The 25565-nt window shown below is 52.6% G+C and overlaps 1 protein-coding gene across 1 annotated transcript; it reads right to left on the bottom strand.

Moving 5' to 3' along the window:
- Positions 1-2011: 2011 nt before the first annotated feature.
- On the bottom strand, positions 2012-14026 carry AP2S1 (adaptor related protein complex 2 subunit sigma 1). The gene is made up of 5 exons (XM_039466503.2): positions 13895-14026; positions 8733-8882; positions 3365-3478; positions 2598-2657; positions 2012-2408 (listed from the first exon to the last, which is right to left on the bottom strand). The coding sequence occupies exons 1-5, from the start codon at positions 13895-13897 to the stop codon at positions 2307-2309; spliced, it is 429 nt and encodes a 142-aa protein (XP_039322437.1). The 5' UTR covers positions 13898-14026; the 3' UTR covers positions 2012-2306.
- Positions 14027-25565: the final 11539 nt, after the last annotated feature.

The following is a 25565-nucleotide window of genomic DNA, read 5'->3' as shown; positions in this document are numbered from 1 at the left end:
CTAATTTTTGTACTTTTAGTAGAGACGGGGTTTCGCCATGTTGGTTAGGCTGGTTAGAAATGACCTGCCGCGTTGGCCTCCCAAAGTGCTGGGATTATAGGTATGAGCCACTGCAACCGGCCCCCAATTTTTATATAGACACCATCTAAGTGTGTGCTGTTTGGCAGGCAGAATTATAGCACCGCACCCCCCACCCCCCGACAAATGTCCACATCCTCCTCTCTGGAACCTGTGAATGTGTTGTCTTACACGGCAAAAGGGACTTTGCAAATGTCACTAGTCAGGGTCTTGATATGGTGAGATGATCCAGATTATCCAGGCAGGACGAATGTAACCACAGGTGTCCTTATGAGTAAAAACGAGCGGCAGGAAAATCAGTCAGAGCCAGAGAGATGGGAAGATGCTACCCAGCTGGCTTGCGGGGTGGAGGATGGGGTTACCTGCCAAGGGCGGCAGGTGGCCTCTGGAGACTGGAAAAGGCAGGAAAGGATTCTCTCCTAGAACTTGCAGACAGCTTTGCTGACAATGGGATTTTAGCCCACTGAAACTCATTTCAGATTTTGAGAATTGTAATAAAATTGCAGTTTGTTTTTTTTTTAGACGGAGTTTCGCTCGTTACCCAGGCTGGAGTGCAATGGCGCGATCTCGGCAATTCTCCCGCCTCAACCTCCCGAGCAGCTGGGATTACGGGCACGCGCCACCATGCCCAGCTAATTTTTTGTATTTTTAGTAGAGACGGGGTTTCACCATGTTCACCAGGATGGTCTCGATCTCTTGACCTCGTGATCCACCCGCCTCGGTCTCCCAAAGTGCTGGGATTACAGGCTTGAGCCACCGCGCCCGGCCATAAAATTGCAGTGTTTTAAGCCACTAAGATTGTGATAATTTGTTAGAGCAGCAGTAACACATTACTTTATATTAATAAAAAGAAGTTTGGGCGCGGTGGCTCATGTCTGTAATCCCAGCACTTTGGGAGGCCAAGGCGAGAGGATCACAAGCTCAGGAGTTCAAGACCAGCCTGGCCAACATGGTCTAGACCCATCTCTACTAAAAATACAAAAAATTAGCCGGCTATGCTGGGGGACCTCCTATAATTTAAACTACTCAGGAGGCCGAGGTAGGAGAGTTGATTGAACCTGGGAGGCAGAGGTTGCAGGAGCTGAGATTGAGCCACTGTAGTCCAGCCTGGGCAACAAGAGTGGAACTGTCTCAAAAAAAAAAAAAGGCTGAGCATGGTGGCTCACGCCTGTAATCCCAGACTTTGGAACCCCGAGGTGGGCAGATCATCTGAGGTCAGTAGTTCGAAACCAGCCTGACCAACATGGAAAAAACCCTGTCTCTACTAAAAATACAAAAAATTAGGTGTGGTGGAGCATGCCTGTAATTCCAGCTACTCAGGAGGCTGGGGCAGGAGAATCACTTGAACCTGGGAGGTGGAGGTTGCAGTGAGCTGAGCATGCCCCACTGTACTCTAGCCTGGGCAAAAAGAGCGAAACTCTGTCTCAAAAAAAAAAAAAAAAAAAAATTAACTAGGCATGGTAGCACACATCTGTGGTCCAAGCTCCTTGGTAGGCCGAGGTGGGAGGATCAGGATCAGCTGAGCACGGGAGGTCGAGGCTGCAGTGAGCCGTGATCCTACCACTGCGCCCCAGCCTGGCAATAGAGCGAGACCACGTCTCAAAAAAAAACCAAAAGAGTCCCATCCTCATAATCTTGTGAGCTGTAAGGAAGGTAAGACATGTCAATTGCTTAGAGCAATGCTGGGAGAGGGTGAGTGGCATTCAGCATCAGCTGAGTATTGTAATTTTAGCAGCAAGTGCCTGGAATCTAAACCGGCCGCCCCTTCCAGCCTCAGGGGCTCTGTGTGCAGGAGCAGGTCTGAAGAGCACCTGTGTCCCTCATCTTGCTCAGCGCCACGAGGGGCGTTTGTTGACTGACTGACTGATGGACTGACCGCAAGGCATCCTGGGTATCTGGTTCCCAGGGGAGTCAGGCAAGCGCTCAAAGCAAGGCCAGGCAGGACCACAGGTTTATTGGGGGCTCCACGCACACACGCTCACGGCATCACAGGACAACAGCACGGTCACTCAGGACACACATGGTGGCCGCTGCCCGCAGCCAGGGCCCAGAGGCAGTGGGGTGCAGTCTCCTCCCTTGTGGCCCAGATGCAGCGGGGTCCCTTCCTCATGGGCAGCTGAGGGAGGGGCTGTTGGGTTGGCCACGGGCCTGGAAAGGGGAAGCGAGCAGGCGAGTCCAGGAGGGGCCGGGGCCGGAGCCGGACCGGGTTGAGGTGGGGCTTGCCCGCCTCACTCCAGAGACTGCAGCATCAGCAGCTGTTTCAGCACCTTCGTCTGGCTGGTCTCACGTATTTCACCGGCCAGGAACATCTCATCCACAACCGTGTAAACCTGTGTGGGGAAGACCCTGCGGTGAGAGGAGGCCCCTGCGGATGCTGGCCCAGACCCTGGAAGCTGGGGCTCTGATGCTCCTCGAGCCGAGACACAGACCTCAGCAGAGGCTCCGGGAGGCTACTGCACCACGGGGCCCCCCTCTCTGCCCCTCCTCTGGCTCCTTCCTCCTCATCACCAGGAGCCTACCTTGTAGAAGTTGAACACCAGGTCCAGTTCACAGACGTTGTGGAAATACTCGTTTAAGACCTGGGAGAGGAAGGCAGAGATGGCAAGAGACGGGCAGGGAGACAGTCACACACACAGAGATGGGAACAAGGTCATCAGAGAGACAGTGAAAAACAGAGACCAAGGGGGAGGCGGGGAAGAGGGACAGTGACAGTGAGAGAGGCGAGGAGACACGCAGAGAGAAAAGCAAAGTTCGATGCAAAGAGATGGCAAAGGTCACATGGGGTGTCTCCCGCCTGTAATCCCCACACTCTGGGAGGCTGAAGTGGTGGATCACCTGAGGTCAGGAGTTCTAGACCAGCCTGGCCAACATGGTGAAACGTGTGTCTACTAAAAATACAAAAATTAGCCAGGCGCGGTGGCGTGTGCCTGTAATCCCAGCACTTTGGGAGGCCGAGGCGGGTGGATCGCGAGGTCAAGAGATCGAGACCATCCTGGTCAACATGGTGAAACCCTGTCTCTACTAAAAATGCAAAAAATTAGCTGGGCATGGTGGCGCGTGCCTGTAATCCCAGCTACTCAGGAGGCTGAGGCAGGAGAATCACTTGAACCCTGGAAGTGGCAGTTGTAATGAACCCAGATTGCACCACCGCACTCTAGCCTGGGTCCCAGCCATCGCAGAGGGGAGGGTTCAGGAGGGGCCTGGAGGGTTCCCAGCCCTCAGGGGCCACCCCAGGACTGCCCGCCCCCCTCCCCCTCACCACCCCACCCCACCCCCCGCCCCGTACCTCCACGAAGTTGTGAATGGCCTCCAGGTAAGCTAGGTTGTTGTCGTTGACGTCCACACAGATGCAGAAGTAGAGACCAGCATAGCGGCGGTAAATGATCTTGAAGTTCCGGAACTGCGGGACAGAGAGAGTGTCAGCAACAGAGTATGTCAGGACCCAATGTGCCAGGCAGACTGGGGCCAAAACCTTCAGTCCTTCACTCCACATGTGGTCCCGAGGCCCCGCTCTGTGCCTGGCCCTGTGCTGGGGTCACAGCAGTAGCCGAGACAGCACTAAATCCGCTCACGGTGCAGTGAGGGCCGGTTATCCCCAGGGTGGACAGGACTGGTCTGTGAGAACCTAAAGGGGGCACCTAACCCCCTCTGAGCCTGGGGAGTCAGGGAGGGCTTCCTGAAGGAGGGGGTATTGGAGCTGAGACCTGGAGGAGAGGCAGGAATGTTCCGAGCTGGTAGCAAAAGCCCAAGGCTGAGTCTGGCATGTTCAGCAGTGTCCATGCAGCCTTGCCACTTCCTCTGTGACTTCCTGCTACCTCTGAAGACAGTCACATTCTTTAGCTTGGAATTAATTATTTAACGAACATTTCCTGGGCAGCTACTCTATGCCAGGCCTGTGATAGGCAGTGCAGGGAGGAGGGTCACCACTGTCACCAAGACAATCCTGGGTCCTGCCCTCACTGAAATGTGATATATACAGTTAGCACAGTAACACACACACACCCCGTGAACAAATATGTCAGGATCAGGGACACAGATTCTAATTTTATGTGTGTGTTAAGTAAAGACACAGACACGGCCGGGCACGGTGGCTCAAGCCTGTAATCCCAGCACTTTGAGAGGCCGAGACGGGTGGATCACAAGGTCAAGAGATCGAGACCAACCTGGTCAACACGGTGAAACCCCGTCTCTACTAAAAAATCCAAAAAAATTAGCTAGGCATGGTGGCGCGTGCCTGTAATCCCAGCTACTCAGGAGGCTGAGGCAGGATAATTGCCTGAACCTGGGAGGCGGAGGTTGCGGTGAGCCGAGATCGCGCCATTGCACTCCAGCCTGGGTAACAAGCGAAACTCCGTCTCAAAAAAAAAAAAAAGACACAGACAAACAGACACACACAGACACATATATACGCATACTGGGTTACAATGTACAATATCTTTGGCCAAAACCTGAAAATCCCAGTTCAGTTCTTCAGGTTCACTAAAAAAAAAAACAAAAAACCCAGCACTACAAGAGGTGCAGGCCAGCTTGGGCAACATGGTGAAACTCGTCTCTACAAAAATACAAACATTAGCTGGACATGATGGCATGTACCTGTGGTCCCAGCGACTCGGGAGGCTGAGGTGGGAGGCTGACCTGAGCCTGGGAGGTCAAGGCTGCAGTGAGCCATGCTCGCATCACTGCACTCTAGCCTGGGCGGCAGAGACCTTGTCTTAAAAAACAAAAAAAGCGCTCTAGGGCTGGGCTGTGCATGTGGCGCCACCTGCTGGGGACCACGTGTGGCTGTAAGTGCCATCCTCGGTCCTCAGTTTTTTATGCATTTTTTCAGCTCAATCTCCTGTTCATTGCTATACTCCAAGCATGTTTTCAGGTTTTTGTTGTTGCTGTTGTTTTGAGATGGAGTCTCACTCCGTCGCCCTGACTGGAGTGCAGTGGCACAATCTCTGCTCGCTGCAACTCTGCTTCCTGGGTTCAAGCAATTCTCCTGCCTCAGCCTCCTGGGTAGCTGCGACTACAGGCGTGAGCCACCATGTCCAGTTAATTTTTGTATTTTTAGTAGAGATGGGGTTTCGCCATCCTGGCCAGGCTAGTCTCGAACTCCTGACCTCAGATAATCTGCCGGCCTTGGCCCCCCAGAATGCTGGCATTACAGGCATGAGCCACCACACCCGGCCTGAATAGGATTTCTAGTGTAACTACTCTAAGACGTACAAAGAACGCACAGGTAACTGACCGGACACTGATCATCGGTCCTCTTTTTTTGCAATTCGGCCTTTCCCGCTCTCACTTTCCTCTGCCTCCGGCTACCGCTCCATCTTTCTAGCCTCTCCTTCCCATTTTAAATGTTGAGGCTTCTCAGGGATCTGCCCCAGGCCACCATCTCTTCTCCAGCTACATTCTCTCAGAGTACATTCTCTCCTCCCGCAGGCTGGGGCAGGTGACCCCCCTGAACATCCCATGCCACTGTGGCAGCCCTGCCCCACCCCAGCCTGACCACAGCAGGTTGTCACTGTCTGGTGATGGGTCTGTCTCGCCACTGGACTCAACCTGTGAGCAAACCTGGAGCTGTCACACTGTCCCCAGTGCTGCCCTGCACAGGGCTGGCACAGGATAATGGCCCCCAAAGACGTCCACATCCCAATCCCAGACTCTGTGAATATGGGACCTTATATGGCAAAAAGGGACTCTGCAGCCCCTTAACTTGTGACGAAGTTAAGCATGAGATGGGGCGAACATCCTGGATCGTTCGGGTGGGATGAGGGTCATCACAGGGCTCCTAATGAGGGAGAGCAGAAGGCGGGACAGTGCGGGGGCTTACACCTGTCGCCCCAGCACTTTGGGAGGCCAAGGCAGAGGGATCCCCTGAGCTCAATTCAAAAGCAGTCTAGGCCACATACCAAGACCCCATCTGTATAAAACATACAAAAAATTAACTGGGCGTGGCGGTGTGTACCTAGAGTCCTGCTACTTGGGAGGCTGAGGTGAGAGGATCACTTGAGACTGGGAGGCAGAGGCGGCAGTGAGCTATGACTGCACCACTGCACTCTAGCCTGGGCCAGTGAAACCCTGTCTCAAATAATAACAAGAGGGATAGCCCGTGTCTTTCAGCTGCCTACTCCTCCCTTTGATTTTCACTCACCAGTCCCCTCCTCCAGGAAGCCCTCCAGACCCCCAGGGTGGGTCAGGTGCCCTCCTCCAAACAAGCTCCTCAATCCTAGCCCTGCCCACTCTGGGTGTCACTGTCTAGGGACAGGCTCATGTCCCTTCCTGGGCTGTGAGTCCCAAGAAGCCAGCACAAGGCTGCCTTGGTGATCATTGTGAACCCAGTACTGGGCTGATCACGGAGGCGCTCACAGCAACATCTGGTGAATAAATGCACAAATGAACAACTGAATGAATGGGCGGGCCTGGTTCCCAGAGGAGCCCAAGACGTGACAGGCAGTCTCCCCGGTAACATCCTCACCTGCCCAGCCAACCTTTCGTGCTGCTGCCCCTATATCATTGTGCCTCACTGACCCCTCCCAGGCCCCAGGCCTTGGCACACAACCGGCCGCTACAGTGGCAGCGAGGCACCCACACAGCTGGCACACCCGACGCCCCGGTTCCTCGCCCCAACCCCACTTGCTGCTCTTGGTGACAACACCCGCCACCTCCTCCTGGAGAGACAGCTCCAACACTGTCCCCGCCTGGCTGCCGGGACACCCGAGCTCTTGGTTCTCCTCTCCCGCCTCATCTCTCTGCCTGCAGAGGTGGCCCTCTGCTCTTTCCTCTCCTTGGTCTGTCCTTACTTTCCCGGCGAGTTCCTCAGCCTTGGTTTCCCTCTGTGCAGAAACGCCATTTCCATATCCTACCCAGCTTTCTCCGAGAACCCTGACTCTGGACCTCTCTGCTGGGAGGTGGACGATACCCTGGGCCTGACCCCCGCATCACCTCCCTCCGGTCTTCACCTCCGCCTGCTCTTCCCGTCTGGCCATCTCAGATCATGACAGCTGCATGCTACCCGCGGACTCAAGTGGGAAATCTAGCTGTCTCGCTGGCTCTCGTTCCACATCCAGTTCTTGGCCCTCCAGCTGGGTCCATCTCCAACTTTCCTGGCTCCCCACGGCTTCCATGCTGGTCCACTCACCAGCATCTCCCACCCGGACCGCTGCGGCCACCTCTCTCCCCAGCAGTCTCCTGCTCTGCTCTTGCCCTGCAGGGTAGCCTCAAGTCGGTCCGTGGCCCTCCTCTGCTCGAAACCCTCTGTGGTTCAAGACCAGCCTGGACAACATAGCAAGACCGTGTCTCTACAAAAAATTTTAAAATTAGCTGGGTGCGCTGGCTCACACCTATCACTCTAGTACTTTGGAAAGCCACAGTGGGCAGATGGCTTGAGATCAGGAGTTCGAGAACAGACTGGGCAACATGGCAAAACCCTGTCTCTACCAAAAATACGAAAATTAGCAGGGCATTGGTGGCACATGCCTGTGGTCCCAGCTACCCGGGAGGCTGAGGTGGGAGAATCACTTGAACCTGGGAGGTGGAGGTTGCAGTGAGCCAAGATTATGCCACTACCCTTCAGCCTGGGCAACAGAGCAAGACTTCTTCTCGGGAGAAAGAAATTTTTTTTTTTTTTTTGAGGCGGAGTTTCGCTCTTGTTACCCAGGCTGGAGTGCAATGGCGCGATCTCGGCTCACCACAACCTCTGCCTCCTGGGTTCAGGCAATTCTCCTGCCTCAGCCTCCCGAGTAGCTGGGATTACAGGCACGCGCCACCATGCCCAGCTAATTGTTTGTATTTTTAGTAGAGACGGGGTTTCACCATGTTGACCAGGATGGTCTCGATCTCTTGACCTCGTGATCCACCCGCCTCGGCCTCCCAAAGTGCTGGGATTATAGGCTTGAGCCACCGCGCCCGGCCAAGAAATTTTTTTAATTAAGATAGGTGTGGTGGTGCATGCCTGTGGTCCCAGCCATCTGGATTTATGAGGTAGGAGGCTGGCTGGGGCTTGGGAGGCTGCACTGAGCTGCGATTACACCACTGCACTCCAGCCTGGGCGACACAGCAGGACCCTGGCTCGAAAACACACCAAAAACAAAGATAACCTTCCTGCTCTCCGTCTGACTCACAGTGAGAGCCCGTCTTCGCTGCAGCCCTGCACCAAGAGATTACCCTGTTACCTGCCCTCTCCCATCTCCTCCACCTCTCACGGGCATTCCTGCTGTCCCTGGCCCGCCCTGAGGACACCCTTGCCCCGGGCCCTTTGCACTCGCTCTTCCCTTGGCTTGAAATGTTCCTTCCTCCCTCAACTCCTTCAGGTCTGGGCTCCAATGTCACCTTTTCAGCAACGCCATTCTGACCAAACCATTTAAACCTGTACCCTGGCTGGGCGCAGTGGCTCATGCCTGTAATCCCAGCACTTTGGGAGGCCGAGGCAGGCAGATCACTAGAGCTCAAGAGCTCGAGATCAGCCAGGGCAACGTTCTATAGGAAGTCTGATGAGAAGTATGAGCAAACGGAAGGGAAGAAGCCAGCAAGCTCAAATCGGGTTGAGTGAATGCATATGGGACGGATGGAGGGGCTGATGGGTTCTTGCAACTAGAGGCTGGGCAGGGAGTGGGGAAGGAGCGCAGGAGGAAGCGGGGGACGTGCAGGAGGCATGGGGCGGGCGTCACCTCCACAAAGTTGGTGTGCTTGGCGTCGCGCACGGTGACCACGGCGTGCACCTCCTCGATCAGCTTCTGTTTCTCATCATCGTCAAACTGCATGTACCACTTGGCCAGCCGCGTCTTGCCTGCCCGGTTCTGGATGAGGATAAAGCGGATCTGGGGGCAGCAGGAGGAGGAGGAAGTGAGAGGGGCACAGAGAGCGGGCTGGGTGCTGCCCTGCAGCCCCACCCATCCACCCAGAGGGGAGCTCAGGCTCAGGGCCTCCCTGCTGACTGCCTTCCAGGGGTCTCAGCTGCTCCCCAGACCCAAGCCAGGCCGGCCTTGCCACACACTCCATCCCAGGTCCCTCAAGCACCCTGTGGAGTGACGTCCGTCCCTTCCACAAGTCTCCAACTCTGGAGTCAGCTCCAGGGCCCTGAGTCCCAGCCTCCACCACTTCTTATCTGTCTCTCTTTTTTTGCTGTTGTTGGTTTTTTTTTTTTTGAGACGGAGTTTTGCTCTTGCTACCCAGGCTGGAGTGCAATGGCGCGATCTTGGCTCACCGCAACCTCCGCCTCCTGGTTTCAAGCAATTCTCCTGCCTCAGCCTCCTGAGTAGCTGGGATTACAGGCACGTGCCGCCATGCCCAGCTAATTTTTGTATTTTTAGTAGAGACGGGGTTTCACCATGTTATCCAGGCTGATCTCAAACTCCTGGCCTCAAGTGATCAGATACCTGTGTCTCAGCCTCCTAAAGGGCTGGGTCAGGCGTGAGCCACCACACCCCACCTAATGTCACCACTATCTAATTGACTGTCTAATTCCAGAACATTTTCATCATCTTTCCCTGAAAACCTCCCCACCCACTAGCAGTCGCTCTCTGTGCCCCCGCCCCTGGCAGCCACGAGTCTCCTTTCTGTCTCTGTGTGTGTGTGTCTGTTCTGGACACTGCACGTGAGTGGAATCATGCGCTCCGTGGCATTCGTGTCTGGATTCCTTCACTCTGCGGGACGTTTTCAGGCTCATCCGTGGGGCGGTAAGCGGCAGAGCTGCATTCCTTTCCGTGACTGAGTGACGCTGCTGGATGGATAAGGCCGACTTTGAACACGTGGGTTGTTTCTGCTGTGCGGCTATTATGAATAATACCGCTATGAAGATTTGTGTACAGGTTTTTGTGTGGAAGTATCATTTCTCTTGGGTGTAAGAGTGTGATTGCTGGGTCATAGAGTAACACTGTGTTTACCTTTCTCAGAAATTGCTGTTTTCCAAAGGGTCTGCCACTTTCGTGACTTAACTGTTTGGTTGCCTGAGTTTACTGTGAGGGGTAAAGAATATTCCTGGCTGGGCGTGGTGTTTCATGCCTATAATCCCAGCTCTGTGGGAGGCCAAGGCAGGTGGACCACTTGAGGTCAGGAGTTCGATGCCAGCCTGGCTAACTTGGAGAAACCCCATCTCTACTAAAAATACAAAAATTAGCCAGGTGGGATGTGGGGGTTGGCTGTAATCCCAGCTACTTGGGAGGCTGAGGCAGGAGAATTGCTTCAATCCAGGAGGCAGAGGGTACAGAGAGCAGAGAAGGCACCACTGCACTCCAGCCCGGGTGAAAGAACGAGACGCTGTCTCAAAAAAAAAAAAAAAAAAAAAAAAATAGTGTAGTACAGTGACTAGTACAAACTGCTATATAAGTACCAGCTCAGCCGGGTGTGGTGGCTCACGCCTGTAATCCCAGCACTTTGGGAGGCTGAGGCGGGAGGATCACCTGAGGTCAGGAGTTCGAGACCAGCCTGACCAATATGGTGAAACCCCGTTTTTATCTTTATTTAAAATAAATAAATAAATAAATAAGTATCAGCTCTTGGGTCAGGTACGGTGGCTCATGCTGGTAATCCTAACACTTTGGGAGGCTGAAGCAGGTGGATCCCCTGAGGTCAGGAGTTTGAAACCAGCCTGGCCACCAGGGCGAAACCCTGTCTGTACTAAAAATACCAAAAAAAGAAAAAGAAAAAATTTAGCTGGGTGTGGTGGCACTTGCCTGTAATCCCAGCTACTTGTGAGGCTAAGGCAGAAGAATCACTTGAACCCAGGAGGCGGAGGTTACAATGAGCCAAGATCGTGCCACTACACTCCAGCATGGGTGACAAAGCAAGACTCCCTCTCAAAAAAAAAAAAAAAAAAATACCAGCTCTTAGCAGCATCACGTTTCATTACGTGACTTTCAGAAAACCATGGCCCAGGCTGGGCGCGGTGGCTCAAGCCTGTAATCCCAGCACTTTGGGAGGCTGAGGCGGGTGGATCACGAGGTCGAGAGATCGAGACCATCCTGGTCAACATGGTGAAACCCCGTCTCTACTAAAAATACAAAAAATTAGCTGGGCATGGTGGCACGTGCCTGTAATCCCAGCTACTGAGGAGGCTGAGGCAGGAGAATTGCCTGAACCCAGGAGGCGGAGGTTGCGGTGAGCCGAGATCGCGCCATTGCACTCCAGCCTGGGTAACAAGAGCGAAACTCCGTCTCAAAAAAAAAAGAAAAGAAAAGAAAACCATGGCCCAAGCTTACCCTGCTGGAAGCTCTGGGGCCCATTTCTGTCTGAGACGGGCATGCTTACGCTCATTTTATAGATGAGGAAACAGATTCAGGGAAAGAAAGTCTCACAGCCAGAAAGCAGAGGTGGGAGTCCAAAGGCTTTGCTCTGAAACCCCGACCCCAACTTGTGGGAGCCTCTTAGGAAAGACAGTCCTCTTGTCCTGTCCTTTTGTGTGTGTGTTGGGGGGGGCATCAGAGTCTCACTCTGTTACCCAGGCTGGAGTGCAGTGGCAGGGTCTCAGCCCACTGCAGCCTCCACCACCTGGATTCAAGCGATTCTCCTGCCTCAGCCTCCCAAGTAGCTGGGATTACAGACATCCACCACCACGCCTGGCTAATTTTTGTATTTTTGGTAGAAATGGGGTTTCACCATGTTGGCCAGGCTAGTCTTGAACTCCTGACCTCCTGTGACCCGCCTGCCTTGGCCTCCCACAGTGCTGGGATTACAGGCATGAGTCACCACCCCAGGTTGAAAGTCTTCTCTCAGGAAAGAGAGTGAACTCTCTTTCCTAAGCCTCATTCTCCACACACTCTGTCCTCCCTCCCCCAACCAACCAAACTCGATAGGAACAGGATATTACACTCTGCTTCCAAGAACGCCTTCTGCTGAGCCAGAGAAAACCACTTCCTAGCAGTGCAGGGGTCCCGGGCAGGAAGGGACGTTGGAAGACCCACACAAGGTAGCTACAGCCTAGAAGCGACGCCAGAGACATGCATACAGAAGAAGGGGAACTAGAGGCAAACCCACGGAGTTGACAAAACACTCTGCCTCTTACTCCCAAACTCCCTGGTATACCTCTTCCTGTTTTTTTTTTTTTTTTTTTTTTTTTTATGAGACGGAGTTTCGCTCTTGTTACCCAGGCTGGAGTGCAATGGCGCGATCTCGGCTCACCGCAACCTCCGCCTCCTGGGTTCAGGCAATTCTCCTGCCTCAGCCTCCTGAGTAGCTGGGATTACAGGCACGTGCCACCATGCCCAGCTGATTTTTTGTATTTTTAGTAGAGACGGGGTTTCACCATGTTGACCAGGATGGTCTCGATCTCTTGACCTCGTGATCCACCCGCCTCGGCCTCCCAAAGTGCTGGGATTACAGGCGTGAGCCACCGCGCCCGGCTCCTGTTTTCTTCCCACCTGGAATCTCTCCTCCTCAAGGACCCACCCTGAGAAGTCCCCTCCGTCCTGAATCCCTGCAAACTCGAGCCTCTGCTGTTCCCTCTAGCTGCCCCCCAACCTTCCTTGTCTCCAATCCCCGTCCTCTGGAGTTGTTCCCTTTTGACCTCCATTTTCCCAGTCTCAGTTCCCCTCCTTGCGGCCTCAATGGGCTTTTTAATTGGTGACATGCCTTGTTCCACTCCCAGGTCTCCTCCCTTCTTCAAAAGGTCATATTTTGCCTCCAAGGACCCTGTTCCTGGAGGAGACTCCGCCCCCTGCTCTGACACCCTTTCCAAACTTCCGGCCCAAACAACCCTTTTCTAGATCCAAAGCCCCAGCATGGGGGACAAGGACACTCCTAAATCCAATGTCCAGTCTTTTTTTTTTTTTTTGAGACGGAGTTTCACTCTTGTTACCCAGGCTGGAGTGCAATGGCGCGATCTCGGCTCACCGCAACCTCCGCCTCCTGGGTTCAGGCAATTCTCCTGCCTCAGCCTCCTGAGTAGCTGGGATTACAGGCACGCGCCACCATGCCCAGCTAATTTTTTTTGTATTTTTAGTAGAGACGGGGTTTCACCATGTTGACCAGGTTGGTCTCGATCTCTCGACCTTTTGATCCACCCGCCTCGGCCTCCCAAAGTGCTGGGATTACAGGCTTGAGCCACCGCGCCCGGCCCAATGTCCAGTCTTTGCCCCAACAAAGATCCCTCCCCAGATCTCACACTTCCAAGCCTACGCCCCACCCCACACGATCTCTCCTCTTGGAAAGACCTATTCAATTCCTATTCAACTTCTATTCAGCTGCTCCCCATTCATTCCTAGTGTCCATCTTACCTCCAGGCCCTCACTCCTTTTACAGCGCTTTCCCTGACCCTTAAGTCTCACTCCCTACTTCTGGCTTCCTGTGCCGGGTCTCTTCTCCTTGAGATGATCCCTGTCTCAAAAGCAGTCTCCTGACCCTGGTTCAACATCCCCTCTCCACCTGCAATCAAATCCTTGTCTCTAGAGACTCCTCGCACCAAGAAAACCTCCCTTCCCTGTTCCGAGGTCCCCGTTCTTGTACAGGACTCCCACCACACTCCCAGAGCGCCTTCCTTTTTCGGAAGCCCCCTCCCCACCTCCAATGCCTTCTCGCAACCCCCAAGACCGTGCCTTGCGAGTTTCCTCCCGTTTCAAAGCTCCCAACCATCTACGATGTCTCCCACCTGCACAGCCCTTTCCCCTTGGAACCGCACCCCCAATGCCCCTCGCCGCGAGACCCCCGGTGACCCCCGCGCAGAGAATCCCCGCCCTGTGCCCTCCGTCCCGGCCCTGGATCGGCCCCAATCCCCAGAGCCCGCGCCCGGCCGAGACCATCCGCAGCAAAGGAGGGGCTTGTCAGCGCCCGATTGAGCCTCAGTTATTTACGCGTGCATTTCCCTCCGCCAGTCCCCGGCGTAGAGCGCCCCCGTTACCATGGCGACCCCCGTCCGGACCCCAGCGGCCCCGGTCCCGCGGCGACTGGGCAGCTCCGGCTCAGGGTGCAGTTGTGGGGCCCAGAGGCAGAGCGGACTTCCGGCAGAAAAACCCGCCGGCCCTCTCGCGCACAGACCGCTGGGAATTGTAGTTTCACTAATGGGGCCAGCCTGGGTGAAGATGGGTGAAGAGTCAAGAGCCCGTCCTTTTCCTACCAAATGAGTCGGATCACAGGTGCATGCTGGGATTTGTGGACAAACATCTTTACATAAGACTACAATTCCCGAGATACTAAACAACAAGCGGTGCAGGCGTTGCATTCAGGGAAATGTAGTTCTATTAGGCCCCACCCCCTCACCCAGGGGAGAAGGGCATGCTGGGAATAGTAGTTTAAAAATTTTTTAAACTGTCCTGGGGAGCTAGAAAATCTTTCCATTCCTCATCCAGTGCTTTCTATAATTTTTTAAAAATAGAAACAAGGATCTAGATATATTGCCTAGGTTAATCTCGAACTCCTGGCTTCAAGCGACACTCAGCCTCCCAAATCACAGGAATTACAAACATGAGCCACCACCACATCAGGTCAGTGCTTTGCAAAATATGTTGCGTTTGTCTCTCGGGAGACAACCGTTTAAGAGCATGAATTTGAGGCCGGGCGCGGTGGCTCAAGCCTGTAATCCCAGCACTTTGGGAGGCTGAGGCAGGTGGATCACGAGGTCAGGAGTTCAAGACCAGCCTGGCCAATATGGTGAAACCCCTTCTCTGCTAAAATTACAAAAATTAGCTGGGCATGGTGGTGCACACCTGTAATCCCAGTTACTTGGGAAGCTAAGGCAGGAGAATCTCTTGAACCCGGGAACAGAGGTTGCAGTGAGCCAAGATCGTGCCACTATACTCCAGCCAGGGCAAAAGAGCGAGACTCAGTTTCAAAAAAAAAAAAAAGAAAAAGAAAAAACATTTGTTGAATGAAGAAACGCATTTTCAGCAAGAAAATAGGCGCTGCCCCCACCCTCACAGCATTCACACTCTAGAAGGAAAAATGGACTTAAATGACATAACATAAATAAATTTAAGGCCTGGTATAGTGGCTCACGGCTGTAATCCCAGCACTTTGGGAAGCCAAGGTGGGTGGACCACCTGAGGTTTCGAGTTCAAGAGCAGTCTGGCCCACATGGTAAAACCCCATCTCTACTAAAAATATAAAAATTAGCCAGGCATGGTAGCGTGACTGTACTCCCAGCTACTTGAGAGGCTCAGGCACAAGAAGAACTTAAATCTGGGAGGCAAAATTGTTGTGAGCTGAGAGCATGCCACTTCACTCCAGCCTGGGCAACAGAGTGAAACTCTGTTTAAAAAAAAAAAAAAAAAAAAAAAAAGACCAGGCACACCGTGGCTCACGCCTGTAATCCCAGCACTTTGGGAGACCAAGGCAAGTGGATCACCTGAGATCAGGAGTTTGAGACCAGCCCAACCAATATGGTAAAACCCCGTCTCTACTAAAAACACAAAAATGGCCGGGCGCGGTGGCTCAAGCCTGTAATCCCAGCACTTTGGGAGGCCGAGGCGGGTGGATCACAAGGTCAAGAGATCGAGACCATCCTGGTCAACATGGTGAAACTCCGTCTCTACTAAAAATACAAAAAATTAGCTGGGCATGGTGGCGCGTGCCTGTAATCTCAGCTACTCAGGAGGCTGAGGCAGGAGAATTGCCTGAACCCAGGAGGCGGAGGTTGCGGTGAGCCGAGATGGTGCCATTGCACTCCAGCCTGGGTAACAAGAGTGAAACTCCATCTCAGAAAAAAAAAAAAAAACCACAAAAATTAGCCGGCCATGGAGGCATGCAGCTGTAGTCCCAGCTACTAGGGAAGCTGAGACAGGAGAATCGCTTGAACCCAGGAGGGGGAGGTTGCGGTGAGCTAAGATCACGCCACCGGACTCCAGCCTGGGCTATAAAGCGACACTCCTTCTCAAAAAGAAAAAAAAAAAAAAAGATATTAGCCAGTGCTACAGTCACAAGAAGGCTATCTTTTTTTTTTTTTTTTTTTTCCTTTTTTTCTTTTCTGAGACAGGGTCTCACACTGTAACCCAGGCTGGCATGCAATGGTGCAATCACACCTCACTGCAGCTTCAACCTCCAGGGCTCAAGCAATCCTCCCACCTCAGCCTCCTGAGTAGTGGAAACTACAGACACACGCCACCAAGCCCAGCTAATTTTGAAATTTTTTTGGAAAGAAGAGGTCTTGCTGTATTTTCCAGGCTGGCATGTGAACACTTGACTGGGGCTGAAGGATTTGTGTTCTGGGTAGCTCGCTCCTGTGGTTGGCAGATGAATGCTGGCTGTTGGCCAGAGGCCTCAGTTCCTTATCACGTGGATCTCTCCACAAGGACGTGTGAATGTCCTCACGTGGCAGCTATTTTCCCAAAGAATGAGTGATCCAAGAAAGAGCAGGCAGAAGCTGCTATGTCTTTTATGACCTTGCCTCAGATCTTTTACGACACTGTCATTTCCACAGTATTCTACTGGCACCTGATCAACCCTGTCCAATGCAGGAGGCAATGCCAATACCAGGTGAGAATCACTGGGGTCCATCTTGGAGGCTGGCTGCCGCAACTGCTCATAACAGGGGCACTTGGCCAAGTTGAACAGCTAGTGACGGCTTTCCAGAGGGGGAGACATTGAGCTGAGATCAGAAGGACAAGTGGGGCCAGGCATGGTGGTGCACACGTGTAATCCCTGCTACTGGGGAGGCTGAGGCAGGAGAATCACTTGAACCCCGGAGGCAGAGGTTGCAGTGAGCTGACCTAGCGCCACTACACTTAATCATGGGTAACAGAGCAAGACTCTGTCTCAAAAAAAAAAAAAAAGGGCCGGGCGCGGTGGCTCAAGCTTGTAGTCCCAGCACTTTGGGAGGCCGAGGCGGGTGGATCACGAGGTCGAGAGATCGAGACCATCCTGGTCAACATGGTGAAACCCCGTCTCTACTAAAAATACAAAAAATTAGCTGGGCATGGTGGCACGTGCCTGTAATCCCAGCTACTCAGGAGGCTGAGGCAGGAGAATTGCCTGAACCCAGGAGGCGGAGGTTGTGGTGAGCGGAGATCGCGCCATTGCACTCCAGCCTGGGTAACAAGAGCGAAACTCCGTCTCAAAAAAAAAAAAAAAAAAAAAAAAAAAAAAAAAAAAAAGGGCTGGGTGGAGTGGCTCACACCTGTAATCCCAGAACTTTGGGAGGGCCAAGTCCGGAAGATTATTTGAGGTCAGGAGTTCAAGACTAGCCTGACCAACATGGAGAAACCCTGTCTCTATTAAAAATACAAAAAAAAATTAGCTGGTATGGTAGTGAATGCCTGTAATTTCAGCTACTCAGGAGGCTGAAGCAGGAGAATTGCTTGAGCCTGGGAGGCAGAAGTTGCGGTAAGCCCAGATTGCGCCATTGCACTCCAACCTGGGCAACAAGAGCAAAACTCTGTCTAAAAAAAAAAAAAAAAAAAAAAAAAGTTAGTGTGGTGGCTCATGCCTCTAATCCCAGCACTTTGGGAGGTCAAGTTGGGCAGATCACTTGAGGTCAGGAGTTTGATACCAGCCTGGACAACATGGTGAAAGCCCATCTCTACTAAAAATACAAAAATTAGCTGGGCTTTGTGGTGCGCGCCTGTAATCCCAACTACTTGGGAAGCTGAGGCAGGAGAATCCCTTGAACACAGGAAACAGAGGTTGCAGTGAGCTGAGACAGTGCCACTGTACTCTAGCCTGGGCAACAGAGCAAGCCTGTGGAAGGAAGGAAGGAAGGAAGGAAGGAAGGAGGGAAGGAAGGAAGGGTCCCAGCACTTTGACTTCACCCTGGAAACATTTTCCTTTGAGTTGTCCATTACAATATGCTTGCCATAGGAAAAAATTGGAAAGAGATAGGATATACATCACTTGAGAGAGTCAACTAGTCCATATAAAGTCCCATAAGACAGTATTACCCAGGGTCAGGTGTGGTGGCTCACACGTGTGCCACCATGCCTGGCTAATTTCTGTATTTTTTGTAGAGATGGGGTTTCACCATGTTGGCCAAGCTGGTCTCGAACTCCTGACCTCAGGTGATCTGCCTGCCTCAGCCTCCCAAAGTGCTGAGATTACAGGTGTGAGCCACTGCACCTGGCCTATCTTATTTATTTTTATTCTTGTTATTTCTATTGAGGCAGAGTCTTCCTCTGTTACCCAGGAGTGCAGTGACCTGATCATAGCTAACTGCAGCCTCGCATTCCTGGGCTCAAGCAATCCTCCTGCCTCGGCCTCCAAGTGTCTGGGACTATAGGTGTCCACCATTTTGTCTGTCAATTTTAAAATTTATTGTAGCCGGGCGCGGTGGCTCAAGCCTGTAATCCCAGCACTTTGGGAGGCCGAGGCGGGTGGATCACGAGGTCAAGAGATCGAGACCATCCTGGTCAACATGGTGAAACCCCATCTCTACTAAAGATACAAAAAATTAGCTGGGCATGGTGGCACGTGCCTGTAATCCCAGCTACTCAGGAGGCTGAGGCAGGAGAATTGCCTGAACCCAGGAGGCGGAGGTTGCGGTGAGCCGAGATGGCGCCATTGCACTCCAGCCTGGGTAACAAGGGCGAAACTCCGTCTCAAAAAAAAAAAAAAAAAAAAAAAATTTATTGTAGAGGCCAGGCACCGTGTTTCATGCCTGTAAACTCAACACATTAGGAGATTGAGGCATGAGGATCACTTGAAGCCAGCAGGAGGATTACTTGACCAGCCTGGGCATCATAGCAAGACCGTTTTTCCAAAGAAAGAAAAGAAAGAGCGAGCGAGCGAGCGAGCAAGAAGCAAAGAAAGACAGAAAGAAAGAAAAGAAAGAAAGAGAAAGAAAGAAAGAAAGGAAAGAAAGGAAGCAAGCAAGAAAGAAAAGAAAAAAGGTGGAAAATTTACTTATTTATTTATGTATTTTCCAGAGACAGGATCTGAAAATCCTCCTGGCCTCAAGTGATCCTTCTCCCTTAGCCTCCTAACATACTGAAATTATAATCGCAAGCCAGCGTGCCCAGCCTCAATTTTAAACGTTTATAAAAATATGTTGTGGCCGGGCGCCGTGGCTCACGCCCGTATTCCTAGCACTTTGGGAGGCCAGGGCCAGTGGATTGCCTGGGCTCGGGAGTTTGAGACCAGCTTGGGCAATACGGCAAAACCCTGTCTCTATTAAAAATACAAAAAATCAACAAGGCGTGGTGGCATGCGCCTGTAGTCCCAGCTGTTTGGGAGGCTGAGGCACATGAGAATCTCTTGAATCACGGAGATGGAGGTTTCAGTAAGCCAAGATCACCACACTGCACTCTAGCCTGGGCTAGAGAGCGAAACTGTCTAAAAAAAAAAAAAAAAAAAAGGTTGGCCAGGCGTGATGACTCACATCTGTAATCCCACCACTTTGGGAGGCCAATTTGGACGGACCACTTCATTCCAGGAGTTTGAGACCAACCAGGGCAACATGGCGGGGCCCTGTCTCTACAAAAAAACACAAAAATTAGCCGGGTGCAGTGGCGGATGCCTGTAGTCCCAGATACTCTAGAGGCTGAGGTGAGAGGATCCCTTGAGCCAGGGAGGGGGTGCCTGCAGTAAGCTGTGATTGCACCACTACACTCCAGCTTGGGCGACAGAGTGAGACCCTGTCTCTCAAAAATTTGTTTTAATATAGAGGTTTATTGTGCATTCATTCAGTAGGTATTATTTAGTGTCTGTCTGCTAAGGATGGGGCCGAGGCGCTGGGATTCTGCGGGGAATCCGAGCATCCCCGCCTCCCGTTCCTGCCTCGTGATTGGCTGCCCTTGGGCCAATGGCTGGAGAGTCCACCGCTCCGGTAGCCCCGCGGCGTCCTCCAGCTGCAGCTTCCCTGTTCGGTTTGCAGGCGGCGCTGTGGGCTCACTGACTCCTCGGTCACACGCAGACCTGGTCCCACCCTCTCTGATTCTTTCAGATTCTCAGGAATGAAGAGAGTGTATACCCCAGCATCCCACCCTCTTTGCAAAATCCTTTGGTGAATTTTTCTGCCTGTGCAGGTTTCCAATACAGGTCCAGAATCCCTCGCCCGTCTCCTATCAACCGACCCCGCCTCTCGCGTAGATGTGACCTCCAGCCATTGGGGCCCCTGGGGCGATGCTTGGGAAATCTTGACCGCGGCCCAAGCCGACAGTCGGCGCTTCTCTGTGTCGGTTAATTGTTTACTCGGTCGTTTATTTATCCTGCAGTGGAGGCTAGCCGGGTGCGCGGAGGCGGCTGCCCCGAGGGAAGCCCGCTTCCTGTGGTTGGCTTGCTCAGCTACTATCCGCCCTCTTGCGCACTGGAAAAAATTGCAAAGCTGGGAATGCACCCCTTGATGGTTCGGCTCACGCGACAGAACAATGCCTGAGTCCCAGACCTGTGCCTGGATCCGTGCTAGAGACATTGACGATGACTGAGACAGCCCTGGCCCTGCCCTTCAGGGGCCTCGCAGTCCGATGGGAAAGACCCGTGACCAGATATGGACCACCCAAGGTGGCCAGGGCTTGGACGGGAGACCTAAAGGGATTATGGTAGTCTAGAGGGAGCAGCTGACCCAGCCTGCCGCGTCAGAGAAGGCCTCCTGGAAGAGGGGATATCTGAGCGAGCATCTCAAAGAAGGCTAGAAGTTAGTGGACAGGACTTTGTCTCCGGCTACCATGTCCGCAGTGCCTACCATTCCCTTGTTTAGCATTGGATCCTTTTTTTTTTTTTTTCTTTTTTTTTTTTTTTTTTGAGATAGAGTCTCTTTCTGTTACCCAGGCTGCAGTGCAGTGACCCGATCTCGGCTCACTGCAACCTCTGCCTCCCGGGTTCAAGCGATTCTCCTGCTTCAGCCAACCAAGTAGATGGGATTACAGGCGAACACCACCACACCTCGCTGATTTTTGTATTTTTAGTAGAGATGTGGTTTCATCATGTTGGCCAGGCTGGTTTTGAATTCCTGGTCTCAAGTGATCCGCCCGCCTCAGCCTTCCAAAGTGCTGGGATTACAGGCCTGAGCTACAGCGCCTGGGTGACTCATTCATTTTTATTTATTAACAAGTATAAATTGTGGGCCATTTGCCAGAATTTGGAGCTAGCCAGAGTCCCCTGCCTTCAGACGGTTCACACATAAAATGTTGATACCAACACAGAACATTTAATCTTTTTTTTTTTTTGAGATGGAGTTTCGCTCTTGTCGCCCAGGCTGGAGTGCAATGGCACCATCTTGGCTCACTTCAACCTCCGCCTCCCCAGTTCAAGCAATTCTCCTGCCTCGGCCTCCAGAGTAACTGGGATTACAGGTGCCCGCCACCACTCTTGGCTAATTTTTTTTTGTATTTTTAGTCGAGACGGGGTTTCACCAGGTTGGCCAAGCCGGTCTCCAACTCCAGACCTCTTGGCCTCCCAAAGAGCTGGGATTACAGGCGTGAGCCACTGCGCCTGGCCACATTTAATCTTTTTAGAGACAGGGCCTGGCTCTGTGGCCCAGGACGGAGTGCAGTGGCACAATCATAGGTCAATGAAGCCTTGAACTCCTGGGCTCAAGTGATCTTTCCTTCTCAGTGTCTCAAAGTCCTGGGATCCAACATAGAACTTCAAACCTTGATGAAGTGCTATGAAGACTAGGTGTGTAGTAATGTGACCCAATTGTCTGGGTTTAAATCTCAAACCTGCTACTTACTAGCTGTGTAACCTCTCTGTACCTTATAACTTACTCATAAGGTTGTTATGAGGATTCAGTGAGTTAATAGGTCTAAAGTGCTTTTTAGACTTTTGCCTAGCATGTCCAGTCATGGTGGCTCATTCCTGTAAACTCAGTGGTTTGGGAGGCTGAGGCAGGAAGCTGCTTGAGGCCAGGAGTTTGAGACCACTCTGAGCAATATAGCAAGACTCTCCCAAAAGGAAAAAAAAAATTGGCCAAGTGTCATGGCAAGGGCATGTAGTTCCAGATGCTCAGGAGGATTGCTTGAGCTCAGGAGGTTGAGGTTGCACTGAGCCATGACTGTACCACTGCACTCCAGCCTGGGCAACAGAGCAAGACCTTGTTTTTTTTTTTTTTTAAAAAAAAAAAAAAAATAAGCCGGGCGCGGTGGCTCAAGCCTGTAATCCCAGCACTTTGGGAGGCTGAGGCAGGTGGATCACGAGGTCAAGAGATCGAGACCATCCTGGTCAACATGGTGAAACCCCGTCTCTGCTAAAAATACAAAAAATTAGCTGGGCATGGTGGCGCGTGCCTGTAATCCCAGCTACTCAGGAGGCTGAGGCAGGAGAATTGCCTGAGCCCAGGAGGTGGAGGTTGCGGTGAGCCGAGATCGCGCCATTGCACTCCAGCCTGGGTAACAAGAGCGAAACTCCGTCTCAAAAAAAAAAAAAAAAAAAAATCCACAGAAAACAAGTAAAAAGAATGTTGCGGCCAGGCTCGGTGACTCACGCCTGTAATCTCATCACTTTGAGAGGCCGAGGCAGGTGAATCGCTTGAGGCCAGGAGTTTGAGACCAGTGTGGCCAACATGGTGAAACTCCATCTCTACCAAAAATACAAAAATTAGCCGGGTGTGGTGCCCGTAGTCCAGGCTACTCAGGAGGCTGTCAAGAGAATCGCTTCAACCTGGGAGGCGGAAGTTGCAGTGAGCAGAGATTGGACCACTACCCTCCAGCCTGGGTGACAGAACAAGACTCCGTCTCAAAAAAAAAAATGCGGGGTGGGGTGGTGCACATCTGTAGTCCCAGCCGTAATCTCAAAATAAAAAATAAAAATAAAAAAAGACTGTCGCTTAGCACAAAGTTACTTATTATTTTGAGATGAAGTCTCACTCTGTCCTAGGCTGGAGTGCAGTGGTGTGATCTCGGCTCACTGCAACCTCCTGGGTTCAAGTGATTCTCCTGCCTCAGCCTCCTGAGTAGCTGGGACTGCAGGCACATGCCACCAGGCCCGGCTAATTTTTTGTATTTTTAGTAGAGATAGGGTTTCACCAGGTTAGCCAGGATGGTCTCGATCTCCTGACCTCGTTATCTGCCTGCCTCAGCCGTCCAAAGTGCTGGGATTACAGGCGTGAGCCACTGCACACGACCTCATTTTTATTATTAAAGAATGAGGGATCAGGCCAAATCTGGGAGACTACCCTGAGAAGGTGACTTCAAGCTGAGAGTTGAAGGGTAAATCAGAGCTGATGCGCGCCCAAGCAGTTTGGGGGATCCAGAGTGAGCCCAATCGTCCTTGTTCTCCAGGTGCTGCCAGTTCACAAATTTAAGATTGAAAGGACCTGGAACACTGCATAGCTGTTACAAAGACATTAATTTGAAGTAGGGGTATCAGGATTTCACTGCCCACTCCTCCCCGCCACCCCCGTCTTTCCTGTGTTTCCTCAAGTAATCTCAAAAATCCCTTACACACCAGGGTTTGCAATGACAGCCTATGCACTCTATTTAGCAGCCCCCACTGCTTAAAGAAAAGTTGTTGTTTTTAAGTCGCTAACATGTAAAAATCAGCTGAATGCATTAAAAGTGTGTGTGTTTGGCCGGGCGTGGTGGCTCATGCCTGTAATCCAAGCACTTTGGAGGCCAAGGCGGGCGGATCATCTGAGGTCAGGAGTTCAAGACCAGCCTGACCAACATGGTGAAACCCGGTCTTTAAAAAAAAAAAAGAAAAGAAAAAAAGAAAAAAGTGTGTGTGGTTTTTTTTTTTTTTTTTTTTTTTTTTTTTCCAGATGGAGTCTCCCTCTGTCGTCCAGTGGTGCGATCTTGGCTCACTGCAACCTCTGCTTCCCAGGTTCAAGCGATTCTCCTGCTTCAGGCTTTTGAGTAGCTGGGATTACAGGCGCCGGGTGCCATGCCCAGCTAATTTTTGTATTTTTAGTAGGGACTCGGTTGCACCATGTTGGCCAAGATGGTCTCGAACTCCTGACCTCAAGTGATCTGCAAGCCTGGGCCTCCGAAAGTGCTGGGATTACAGGCTTGAGCCAATGCACTTGACCCTAAAAGTGCTACATTTAAAAAAAGGTAAATGGAAACAACCTTTAATATAAAAAGCTTTAATGAGATAAACAAGCCCATGTAATTTTATCAACGCTTATAGAGTGCTTACTACATACAATCCATGATTTCCAGAGCTTTACAAAACATTATCTATTTAATTTTCACAGCAGCCCTACGAGGGAGGTACGATTATTATTATTTTGAGACAGAGTCTCGGTCTGTCACTCAGGCTGGAGTGCAGTGGAGCGATTTCGGTTCACTGCAACCTTTGTCTCCTGGATTCAAGCGATTCTCCTGCCTCAGCCTCCTGAGTAGCTGGGATTGCAGGCGTGCGCCACCACGCCCGGGTAATTTTTGTATTTTTAGTAAAGACGGGGTTTCACCATGTTGATCAGGCTGGTCTCGAACTCCTGACCTCGTGATCCACCCGCCTCTGTCTCCCAAAGTGCTGGGATTACAGGCGTGAGCCACAGCGCCCGGCCTATTATCCCATTTTAAAGATGAAGAGACTGATGGCAGATTTGCAAAATGTAATAGGAAACATCCTTTTTTCATGCATTCCACAGATATTGGCTTGACGCCCGGGAAGCTCATCTTCCAAGATCCGTACTTCCGGAGGAGTCCCAGAGGAACACCTCTTCAGTTCAGAGGAGTCAAGGGTGACAGCGGTGCCCTCTCCCATCACTACTATTTCCCCGTCAGGCGACCTAACTGACATTTGATTTGCAATTATTTGCACAATGCGAAGTGACAGGCTTGAGCTGCACACAGGACCAAGCCGTCTTCCCTCTCCTGGGGTATCAGACGATCATAGAACCAAAAACAAGTTGTATGCACGAGCGCGTTGCCTGCAGATTTTCTTCACTGCCAGGAGAAAGAGCACGCGCTCTCCAGCCCCGCCTCTTCTTCCAGGACGACGAATTGCGGGCCTCCGATTGGGGTGAGGCGGGCCACGCCTCCTCATAGTGTCCAATCAAGTCTCTCGCTGGGTGCGCTCCCTCCTTCTCAGCCCCGCCTCACCGCCCCACGTTACGTCGCTCCTTCTGGCCTCCTCCGTTATCCCGGGGGCTGCGGCTGGCGCGGCAAACCCACCTCCACTTGCTTCCCATTGGTTGGTCAGGTCCCGCGCGAGCGGGATCGCGCCCTTCGCCCCCCACCCCCAAAATCGGGCCATGCCTCTCTCCTTTGGCTTTCTCCAGGAGCCAGCGCGAGGCGGCAGGTCGGCTTCTTGAGGCGCGCGTAGGGACGCGCGCTGCTCTTGAGCGCCACTGCCTCCGCCCCGCGACAGCAGCCGCGCCGGCTGGCAGCCCCCCGCGCACGCGCGCTCGCCCATCCTGCTCCCTCTGCTCGTTTGCAGGTTGCCTCGCGCTCCGTCTGGCTACGGCGGCCGCCGCAGTAGCGGCATTTTTGGGGGCGCACGCGCACTGCACCGTCCGCGGCCGTTCCTGGCCCCAGGCAGCGGCGGTGGCACTGGGTCCCTCGGGTGCGCGCGCGCTCTGACCTCTCCCCATTGCCTCGCGCTGGTTGTCCCTTCGCGGCGCGCGCTCAGGGGCCGTTATCCTCCTGCAACGGTCCCCGGGCCGCGCACGCGCAGTAAGGAGGGGGCGCGCGCGCGGGAGCGACCGTCGCAGGAAGGAGGCGCCGCCGCCGCCATTGCGAGGGAGGGAGGGAGCGAGCGAGGCT

Source organism: Saimiri boliviensis, chromosome 14, assembly GCF_048565385.1.
Source record: "Saimiri boliviensis isolate mSaiBol1 chromosome 14, mSaiBol1.pri, whole genome shotgun sequence".
Classification (NCBI taxonomy): Eukaryota; Metazoa; Chordata; class Mammalia; order Primates; family Cebidae; genus Saimiri; species Saimiri boliviensis.
This window is presented reverse-complemented; position numbering and strand designations above follow the sequence as displayed.